Source organism: Triturus cristatus, chromosome 12, assembly GCF_964204655.1.
Source record: "Triturus cristatus chromosome 12, aTriCri1.1, whole genome shotgun sequence".
Classification (NCBI taxonomy): domain Eukaryota; kingdom Metazoa; phylum Chordata; class Amphibia; order Caudata; family Salamandridae; genus Triturus; species Triturus cristatus.
The window spans coordinates 212,342,378-212,353,947 of record NC_140595.1 but is presented as its reverse complement, the minus strand read 5'-3'; the positions used below and the strand labels follow the sequence as shown (position 1 = coordinate 212,353,947).

General features: G+C 42.3%; 1 protein-coding gene across 1 annotated transcript; it reads left to right on the top strand.

Annotated features, from left to right (window-relative positions):
• The first annotated feature begins 1,934 nt into the window (after positions 1-1,934).
• Positions 1,935-3,648, top strand: LOC146773096 (leukotriene B4 receptor 1-like). Its single transcript, XM_085636923.1, has one exon. It carries the CDS (start codon positions 1,975-1,977, stop codon positions 3,019-3,021), a length of 1,047 nt encoding a protein of 348 aa, XP_085493049.1. The 5' UTR covers positions 1,935-1,974; the 3' UTR covers positions 3,022-3,648.
• Positions 3,649-11,570: the final 7,922 nt, after the last annotated feature.

Here is an 11,570-nt window from a genome sequence, read left to right as displayed (position 1 = left end):
TAAAATGTTTTACTTTCCAGCACTCTGCAGTTATATTGGTCCCAAATATAGGCCTACACCAAGGCCTTTATTTGGGACTTTTTTGGCTGCAGAGTGCTGGAAAGAGAAACTTGGCAGTTGCTGCTTGGCTTTTAGCCCCGGCACTTCATGTTTTACAAATTAAGCATTGGCTGTATGCCTTCATTTGAGGCTTATTTGGTTGCAGAGTGCTGGAAAGTTAAACATGGTAGCTGTTGCTTGTTTGATTTTTAATAGGCAAGTTAGTTTATTTGAATACAAATAGTTTGCAGACAATTTATTCAAGGGAAGGAGTATTTAGAGCACTGCTTGATTTGTAAAACATGAAGTGCTGGGGGCTAAAAGCTGTCAAGTTTAAATTTCAAGCGCTCTGCAGCCATATAAGTCCCAAATATAGGCCTACATCCAGTGCTTAATTTGTAAAACATGAAGTTTGTGGGCAAGAAGCTAAACTTAAAAAATTCCCCCAAAATACATAAAATGTTTTACTTTCCAGCACTCTGCATTTATATAGTCTTTATTTGGGATGTATGTGGCTGCAGAGTGCTCCAGAGTAAAACATGGCAGTTGCTGCTTTGTTTTTAGCGCCAGCACTTCATGTTTTACAAATTAAGCACTGTAAGTAGCCCTTTATTTGGGACCTATGTGCCGGCAGAGTACTCCAGAGAAAAACATGGCAGTTGCTGCTTTGCTTTTAGCCCCAGCATTTCATGTTTTACAAATTAAGCACTGTAAGTAGCCCTTTATTTGGGACCTATGTGCCTGCAGAGTGCTGCAGAGTAAACCATGGCAGTTACTGCTTTGTTTTTAGCCCCAGCACTTCATGTTTTACAAATTAAGCACTGTAAGTAGCCCTTTATTTTGGACCTATGTGCCTGCAGAGTGCTGCAGAGTAAAACATGGCTGTTGCTGCTTTGCTTTTAGCCCCAGCACTTCATTTTTTACAGATTAAGCACTGTAAGTAGCCCTTTACTTGGCACCTATGTGGCTGCAGAGTGCTGCAGAGTCCAAATGGCAGTTGTTGCTTTGCTTTTAGCCCCAGCACTTCATGTTTTACCAATTAAGCACTGCTCTAAACTGTGACTAAAACTCATTTAATTCTATTCTGTTTAGTATTTATACTGAGTCATACTGTATCTGAGTTTCTAACTCCTCTCAACTCATAGAGTAATCCTTGACTGCTTGTCCGCAGAGAGTCAAGCACTGAAAGGGAATAACTTGTTTATCCTGATGGGATACAATAGCGGTGGCACAGAATGCTACCCAAATCGCGACGGGACCCCAGAAAAATGTCTTTATTCGTTTAGTGATTGGCAGACCACAGTTTTTAATCCACGAATGCTGACTCAGCCTTCCATGCCTTTGAAGTCATTAAGTTTAATATCATTACATTGGGTTATAGTAAAACCTGTTATTAGTGCTTAGAAAAGAAGGTTAAAAGTGAACTGCTATATAAAAGGCGGTTCATGGAACAACCGTAGTCAGCCATACCCTAAACTCATTCTGATGAGACAGGTAGAGATTATAGGAATGACTCCCTGCACCCTTGAGCACAAGAAGATAGTGGCTATGTTAGTTCTAGATTTGTTGGATTCCAAAAAAAAAGAATAAGATACAGTTCTGGTCCACATGAAAGCTGCTTTCTATATTGCATTAACACACTTCCAACATTGGATACCTCACTTGCATGTGTTTGCTTTCCCCAGTAGTGTGCTACAGCTTCAATGCTGCCCTGGTTTTGACACTGCAGGAGTAGAGTCATTTTTTCTCTCAGTGTTGCACAATTGTTAGACAGCAGATTAGTTTGTAGCAAGGCTGGGAGCCACAGGAAATGATGTTGCAATATCCTTGTTCCTGCTCATTTCATGTAGCAATTGACACATCATTTTCACAGTAACTATTTGAGAAAGGTTAACGTGGCCACTGATAGACATTTGGCCCTACTTTGAGCGTGCTATGGATCCTTTAAACAATACCACCACAGAAGATGGTATGAATGACGCCTCGGATTCCGGTGACGCGTGGGTTGCAGATGTGCTAGTCCCTAGCCTGTGTGCTGGATTTTGTTTCCTGATTGGAGTTCCTGGGAATGGTTTGGTCATCTGGACCATACTCTGCAAGATCCCCCAGCGTTCCATGACTGTGGTTCTTCTCCTGAACTTGGCGATAGCTGACTTCCTCGCCTTGATCACGCTTCCCTTCTGGATTCATTCATTTATAGACAAATGGGTGTACGGGCTGTTCATGTGTCGGTTCCTCAGCTACATCAACTGCTTTACCATGTACGTGAGCGTGTTCTTCCTGACTGTGTTGAGCATCCAGCGATTCACCGCTGTGGTCTTTCCATTTGCTTCAAGAAGTTGGCAGAAGAAAAAGGCCATCTATGGGACCGTGCTGAGCATCTGGACTATTTCTCTGGCACTCGCTACTCCTGCCTACCTCTTCCGTTCAACTACAGAGAGCGACGGCATTGTCCAGTGCGACGACTGGGTGTACACATCTGATCAGCAAGAACTAGCAGATTTATCAATTGACCTGGTGTTTTGTTTTTTGGCTCCCTTCTCAATCATGATCGTGTGTTATGCATTTGTCTTTAGGAGAATGAGACGTCTGAAATTCCAGAAAAAGAGCAAATCTGGGAGACTAATTGCCAGTGTCATTATTGCATTCTTTGCCTGCTGGATTCCTTATCACATCACCAACATGTTATTGATTTCATCAGTGACGCGAAGGTCCTCGGACCCCGACTTGTCTCAGACTTTAGAGAATGCTGCAGTATCAGCGGAAAATATCTGTGACATGCTGGTGTTTTTGAGCAGTTGCTTGAACCCAATACTATACGCCTTCGCTGCTCGCAGTTTCCGCGGAGGTTTAAGAGGGACCAACTTTGACAAACTCTTCAGGCAAGTGAACGAGGACTCTAAGGAGAAAGTGACCAAAAGCATGCAGAACTCAAGTGCTACTACAGATCTATCCCTACAGAATCCTATCTGCTCGCAGTGACTCAATCTGTTCTTTATTGTAGCGTTTTACGCGTATACTGCATCTGGCAAAGATGCTCACATCATAGGATGCTCTTAAGGTATTCATATATATACATATATATATCTAGAGAGAGGGTGAATGCAAACCGGTGAACTGTGTCCGAAGACCAAATGGTTTATAAATGTCACCTAAACCCCAAGATGGCAATGTAGGCCCATAATACACTTGTTACTCGTTCTATTTTTTTTTTATATTACATGATTTATTAATTGATTTTAGCACTCTGCAAAAAATGTAGTGCATTAGAGCGCCATCCCTTTAGTATACATTGTTTGCCTGAGACTGCAGATCTGTCAGTAAATGTTTTGAGATAAGTCTGTGTTTTTTAGTGATAATGTACTAATATTTAAAATGGGTTTTGTACAAATATGTGTATTATTAGAAATCACATTTTAACTGCAAACTGTATTGTAAGGAAATCAAAAACTTGAGCCTTAGCATCTGCTTTTCTTTTGTAGTATAGTCACACTATAAAGTAGTTTTAACAAGACATATGTAAAGAAAGAAAATGCATTCCATTGTGGGGCAGTGTCATTTTTTGCTGATTGGACTCTGTGCTTACGGTGTTTATTTTCACCCACTGGGGCGGATTCATTGGTAGATGCTACTAGCATCACAGGGCTGGCAAGGGTGAGCTTGACAGTTGTGCTGATTAATGAAAGACAATGTTGGTGAGATGGGGAGTTAGAGAAAAGGGAAGAGGGGATTGGGGAATATATATATATATATATATATACGCACGGAACGCGCACGGAACGAACTGCGTTAAGTGGGCGCGCACGCCACGAATGGCGTAAAGTAACTTAGCATTTAAAAAACCGTACAAATTCACTGAAAAAACCATAGGTTTCACACACGTTATAGTTAGGAATTAGCATTTAAAAAACCTTGCAAATTCACTGAAAAAACCATAGGTTTCACACATGTTATAGTTAGCGGAAATTTTACTGATAAAAAACCAATGAAATTCCCCCGTTATAGTTAGTGCAGGCAACTATAACTCACGCGACCGCAATCCTCTGCTGATGCTAATACTGTATTTAGACACTTATTTGCCCATGTCTTCTTCCATACATTTTTAGCTATACATATATTACAAATATTTTTTTTTCATAAAGACACATATGTCATCAGCAGAAGATTGCGGTCGCGTGAGTTATAGTTGCCTGCACTAACTATAACGGGGGAATTTCATTGGTTTTTTATCAGTAAAATTTCCGCTAACTATAACATGTGTGAAACCTATGGTTTTTTCAGTGAATTTGCAAGGTTTTTTAAATGCTAATTCCTAACTATAACGTGTGTGAAACCTATGGTTTTTTCAGTGAATATATATATATATATATATATATATATATATATATATATATATATATATATATATATCTCCAAGCTTCAAAGTACCCAACGTACAAGGAGCACTCGAACGGCAACATGCTCATGAAGAGCCTTTATGGTATACAATCCCCGCCGGCAGAACGATAACTTTAAGCAGTTCAATTTACCATGGATGCCTGACGCGTTTCGAAGTGTCCCCACTTCTCTTCAGAGGCTTTGGCAATTGAAGGCGCATAGGACACGGCCCTCATCATTTAAATGCTCCAATGCATGCCCTGGATGGGACGCTCTGCTGCCACTAGCAGAGCATTATGGGCCTTGTAGTGTCCTTTGTCTCCAGATGGAGCGTGCAATGTTGCTGCTGTGACATTCATAGCCCCCAGATGGGCCTCCGTGTGCCGGTGGATATGCTAGATCCGTTGCTGCCCCACGAAGTCGGCCTGCTCGATAACAGACCGCGTGGCCCCCAAATCCTGGGGTGGTGCTCCTTCGCGGCAGGGTGTGCCGCGTATTTATCCAAGCTCCAAAGTACCCAACGTACAAGGAGCACTCGAACGGCAACATGCTCATGAAGAGCCTTTATGGTATACAATCCGCCGGCAGAACGATAACTTTAAGCAGTTCAATTTACCATGGATGGATGCCTGACGCGTTTTGACGTGTCCCCACTTCTCTTCAGAGGCTTTGGCAATTGAAGGCGCATAGGACACGGCCCTCATCATTTAAATGCTCCGATGCATGCCCTGGATGGGACGCTCTGCTGTGACTAGCAGAGCATTATGGGCCTTGTAGTGTCCTTTGTCTCCAGAGCAATGTTGCCGTTCGAGTGCTCCTTGTACGTTGGGTACTTTGGAGCTTGGATATATATATTTTTATATATATATATATATATATATATATATATATATATATATATATTACCTACTGGCGGTCGCCAGTAGGTAGTTATAGTTAGGACCCTGTTTCCATAGGAAATCCGCAACATTCTATTTGGAATAACTTTGGCGCCGGTCGACGAATCCTCGCGAAATTTTCAAAACTAATGGGGCGCTCCTACCCTGAAAGTCTCGGGGGGATTCGTCAAGCGGGGGCTGAGAAAAAAGGGGGGTCCCAAAACGCGTTTTCCCCATGCATTTTTCCATAGGACCTTTAGACACAGCTACAGCCCGAACGGCTGAACAGAATTACTTGTAATTTGGCAGAGAGGTAGTCCTCAGGTCAAGGAAGTGCCTTTTGTAGGTCTGGTGTAAATCTGTTCAGTAGTTCCTGAGAAAATAGCATTTAAATCAATATATATATCTGTAAGCGCGCTCCGAGCGCGCACCGTAAGCTTACCGTACGCGTACGGTGCCGTGCGCGAGCGCGATTCTGATTGGCTGTTAGATCTTAGTAAACATTCGAATCGGTCGAAACCAGGAAGTGTCGGCCGCCATTTTCTCTCTCGCACTCTGAGGGGGGGATGAAAAACCAAGTTGGATATCATTAAAAGGGGTCAGGCTAGACAGCTCCTAACCACCTAGCCTTGGTTATGGTGTGCCAGAAGGCCATCCAAAGCCAAAAAATAAAAAAAGAATTCCGAAAAAACGCCGAATACGCTTACCGTACGCGTAAGGTAAAAAATAAATTAAAAAAAAAAATCTATATTATCCCCCCCCCCCGTGTGCAAAAGGTGCCCTAAGGGCACCTTCTGCGCATGGCATATTTTGAATCCAGAACATTTAATAAAAAACCTTTCACAACAAAGCGCATAATATGTCCTCCGTGTGCGGACGGTGCGCGAAGGGCATCGTGCGTACATGGCCCATCCAGCGTAACGTGGGTACGCGGTGCGCGTAGCGCACTGCGTGCCCACCGTGCGTGCACGGCACTAACTGCGTTAAGTGGGCGCGCGGTGCGCGAAGCGCACCGCGTGCTCACTGTGCGCGCACGGTGCGCAAAGCACACCGTGCGCGCACGGAACGAACTGCGTGAAGTGGGCGCGCGCGGCACGAACGGCGTAAAGTAACTTAGCATTTAAAAAAACGTACAAATTCACTGAAAAAACCATAGGTTTCACACACGTTATAGTTAGGAATTAGCATTTAAAAAACCTTGCAAATTCACTGAAAAAACCATAGGTTTCACACAAGTTATAGTTAGCTGTACATTTCACTCGTAAAAAACCAATGAAATTCCACGTTGTAGTTAGTGCAGGCAACTATAACTCACGCGACCGCAATCCTCTGCTGATGACATATGTGTCTTTATGAAAAAAAAATATTTGTAATATATGTATAGCTAAAATTTAATGGAAGAAGACATGGGCAAATAAGTGTCTAAATACAGTATTAGCATCAGCAGAGGTTTGCGGTCGCGTGAGTTATAGTTGCCTGCACTAACTATAACGTGGAATTTCATTGGTTTTTTACGAGTGAAATGTACAGCTAACTATAACTTGTGTGAAACCTATGGTTTTTTCAGTGAATATATATATATATATATATATATATATATATATATATATATATTAGCTTGGATGGCACAGACATGAACACAAAGAGGTGTGTCGGTATTGAGAAAGAAATTAGTATTTTACAACAAGTCTCCTCTTTGTATTTGCCTTTGTGTGTGGAATGTGTTTAATTTCTAGTACGTGCCTGAATTTTCTAAATTTGCATTTTGTACTAAAAATATTAAATAGATTAATGTATTGAGTTCTCCCGGTTCCATAATTCATCCACGGTTTCTTTCCTTAATAGTGGGATGAACGAATGTTTGTCTTTTAGACCGAAAGAATGCAGGATCCACGGCATGCAGTTGGGTTGGACTTCCAGCTGAGTCTCAACAGGTTAGAGGCAGGTTCGGCTCTGCTATAACTGCAGCCACGTAGTAGCCTTGGGAGCTGTGACCAAGTACTGTCAACTTGGTAATATGATACGTTTTTAAACAATGCTCGGTTTGCCCAAATAGTGCTGCTGGGCCTGACCTGCAGTGCTTAATTTGAGCTGCTGGTTGCCAGTGGAGCCACCTTATTTTAGGGGACCTGCTCTTATCTTTAATCGTCAGATATTGAGGTAGAGCAAGAGAGGGAAAAATAGCCAAACGGCCAAGAATGAGTAGAAAAAGGATGGAAAAAACGTCAAAAAGGGAAAAAGCAGGAACATCCAGGAGGAGCATCCAAGCGTGAAAAAAGGGCCAAAGAGTGTCTGGTAGTGGATTAAAGAGGCATGGGGGGTTCATTCCTACACAGCCATGGTATTCAGCGTGCTGACATTCAAAATAGCGCCGGCTTCTAAGCAGCACTTTAGGCACAGACCCTCATTATTTTACAAATTAAGCACTGCAAACTTGAGATTGCTGGAGAAGGTGCACACATATGAATATATTCCCAGCCTTTGCACCACATAATTTAGGAACGCATCAATTAAAACTTGTCGTTTTTTTTTTTCCTGAACCTTACATTCATTCCCCTTTTTGCACCAGAGCACACTCTATTCCCTTCAGTGCTGCCCATCTTTTCCCACCAGTCGCTCCTTTTTTATTAAGTACATGTAATGTGAAATGCCGAATGAGGTCATAGGAAGGGATACATTAGGAAGTATTGACGCAGCCCTATCTTACCCCAAGTTTAAATGTGAGTGTGTTTGCTCCTGTCTATGACAGCTTAATTCTTTGTAGTCACAACTGTGTCTAGTCTTCTAGAAAAGAATGTCTTTTTACATCTCATTAATATTTTTCCTTGTGTCCCTTATATCTTAACCGTCTATAAATGCCATTTACAAATGTACTACAGAATCCATGGAAGCAAGCAGCCATCATGCATGTATGTATGTATGTATGTATGTATATGGTATTTCTATAGTGCAGACAAAGCCAAAAGGCAGCAGAGAGCTGTATATGGTCAAAGACCAGCATAAAGCCAATGAATAGTAGGAGAGGAAGCAGGGTTGTGGGTGGGTAATGCAGGTGTTGACATTAATTCAAGCAGTTCATTCATCACTTTTTGGGTTACTTCAGTGTGACAAACTAAGAGGGACGGGTATGTCCAGATATTGGTCCTGTGCTCGCTGTGCCACTGGAACCAAGCTATTCCCCACTGATGAGCCCGAATAAGGGTCTTTTGTTACGGTTCAGGGTGGACCTGGCCTGGCAGTTCAAGCTGGACTATTCCCATTGGTGCAGGGTTTAGACTGATTTGCATATGGCTGGGTCAAAACTGAGTTGGCATGGTGTTCAAAATTACAATGGACTGGGTTGCGGCCTCAAGTAATTACCAGTGGCTGAAATTAGTTCAAGCATTACAACCATCACTTTTTTGTATGATGCATTCTGTAACAACCAGAATTGTGTTATATGGCACTAGAGTGTTACCATAATCCAGTCTGGAGTTAATCAAAGCTCCGGCAAAGATTTTATGAGTGTCTGCAGGTAGACAGCAGAGTGTTGTTTCTAGGTTACCTCAGTGTAAACCAGCGTCCCTGCTTAGGTCCAGATTTAGAGTTTTCCATACAGGGTACTCCATCACAAACATGACTGAGTACTCTGTATACCAAATCCTCAGTCCACCGACTCTATTTTGTGTCAGGAGACCCTCAATTTTGGCCATCCAAAAGGGGAACCACCATTACAACGCGGTTTTTACCACGCAGTGTAGTTACATCGCATGCGTTACAACGCATGCGATGTTACAACGCTATGCCATTACAACGCACGTCTTTACATCGACTTGCGCTAGATGGCGTGCTAACATTACAAATAGTGTATTTTACTATCCCAACACCTTCCCTACTGTTAAGTGGACTGGAGTTGGAATAGTAAATTACACTTTTTTAATGTTAGCACGCCATCTAGTGCAAGTCGATGTAAAGACTTGCTTTGTAATGGCATAGCGTTGTAACATCGCATGCGTTGTAACGCATGCGATGTAACTGCACGCGTTGTAAAAACCCGCGTTGTAATGTCATGCATCCCATCCAAAAACTTACACCTACAGCCCAATGAGTGGGGGCATCAGATTCAGATCATCAGACCTCCTGCCTAATTTAGAGGGGATGGTCTGATGTCTTTTTTTTCTGATCTTCCGAACAGGAAACAAAATATTGACTCCGCCACCCTGGGAGGAAACTCCCAGGGTGTGTAGGGGCTATCATTTTTTTTTTTCAGCAACACACTTTGGGAGTCTGTTTCTGAAAAACAAAAACATTTGGTGCACTGGTACCTAAAAGATGGCGGCCGTGCACTAAATTTTCAGTGCCTTCACATGAGCCGTCGTGGTGGGAGATGGTCGCTCTTAATCCGGGGCATACTCTAGAAATAATTTGAAAATATGGTCTCTTTTAGCTTTATCTACACAGTAACTTACTCTTTTAATGTAAATGAATTTCTCTTATCTGCACATGATGTATGTATGTAATGAAATGTATTTATATTTTCTACTATGATGTTCTTTTTTGAAATTTTTTTAATTTCAAAAAGAGGATGAAGGGCTTTTTCTGCCTGTGATTGAGATGCCTTAGTGTTCCGAACTGAGGGGCATATTATCAAGAAACGGCGTTAAAATTATCGCCGCTTTAGTGGCAAAAAACTGCCTCTAAAGCTGTGATAATGGGCTTGATAATACGCCCGTGAGAATTCCCATAGAAGCCCATGTTTTGGTGTCAACATGGGCTTCTATGGGAATTCTCTGCGGCATATTATCAAGACCATTATCGCCGCTTTAGCTGCAGTTTTCTGCCGCTAAAGCGGCGATAATTTTAACGCCGTTTCTTGATAATATGCCCCAAAATCACCTTAAAAGACACCACAATTCCAAAAATTAGTATGGTAACATCAACAAATGATTTATATTGTGACTAAAATCTTATCTCTCTTTTATGTGTTTCTTTGTGTGACCTTATGGATCAGAATATTTCCTCTTGAAGGGGGTTTGGTGACCCATTATGGATCCTAAAGAAAAGGGTGAGTGATGGGAGCATCCCCTACTATTCTGTGTTACAGCAGAATGTGGCAGCGCTATGCCACTCCTTGTGTTACTTTGGGGAATATTATCAAGCCCGGCGTTACAATTATCGATGCTTTAGCGGCAGAAAACTGCCGCTAAAGCGGTGATAATGGGCTTGATAATATGCCCTGGAGAATTCCAATAGAAGCCCATGTTCTGGTGTCAACATGGGCTTCTATTGGAATTCTCTGCGGCATATTATCAAGCCCATTATCACCGCTTTAGCTGCAGTTTTCTGCCGCTAAAGCGGCGATAATTTTAACGCCGTGCTTGATAATATGCCCCCAAAGTGCTTAAAACATGAACACCACCAGGGGCAAACACTGTGCATATATTCGGACTTTTCTAGTGAGCGTGCAAGCCATAAAGAGGTGAGTAATGACATGGGAGGAGTGCATGGACATGGATCGAACAAGCGTTGCTGACTACATGAAGCCTGAACTGTCCCTTCTTCCCTTTGCCTTTACTTCAAAGGGAGCTCATTTATCCGAAGGAAATTCAAAGATGGCAAAGTTGAACCTCACCAACGGTTCCAGTTTTTTTAAATTTCACCAACTTCACTAAAAGCACCAAGGTGCATGACAAGAATCCAACAAAAAGTCTGTATTGTATGATTCAAAATCTGCAGAGACCTCTCACACAAAACAGTATTGTTGGGCAAAATATGTGGTAAGGAGTGTTTTGTTTCTGGAGAAAGCTATGGATCATATTTTTGACAAAACATCGGAGCGCGGAGCTGAACCATATTTGGCAGCGCCGCGCTCCGACATTTCCAAAATGCAGAGATGCGCCGTATTTACTACAATACCGCGCACCGTGTGTTTCCCTTAGTGCTGGCGCAAAAATTAGCCATAGTGCAATTGTAGGGAATGATTGTTTATGTGAAGGAATGGCTATTTGTTATTTCTTTGCAGCACACACAAAAGTAGAAAATCGTCATTATTTAATGATTATTTATGTGCAGCAAGATCCACCTTCCTGCACATAAACAATTATTGATGGCGTTTTGCTCTTTGTACGTGTACTGCAGAATGCAGCACTCATAGAATGGTGAAACGAGGAGAAATGCTTTTATTTCTCCTCGTTTTTGCTTTTTCTAACGCCTGCTCTTTCATGGCGTTAGTTTTTGGCACTGCGTCCGATTCACACCTCGCTGGGGCAGCGTCAAAAAGCAATGGGTGGTGTGGCG

What these genes read in the sequence shown, in the direction of transcription:
- LOC146773096 (XM_085636923.1), top strand. Translation starts at nt 1,975, where the DNA reads ATGGATCCTTTAAACAATACCACCACAGAAGATGGTATGAATGACGCC.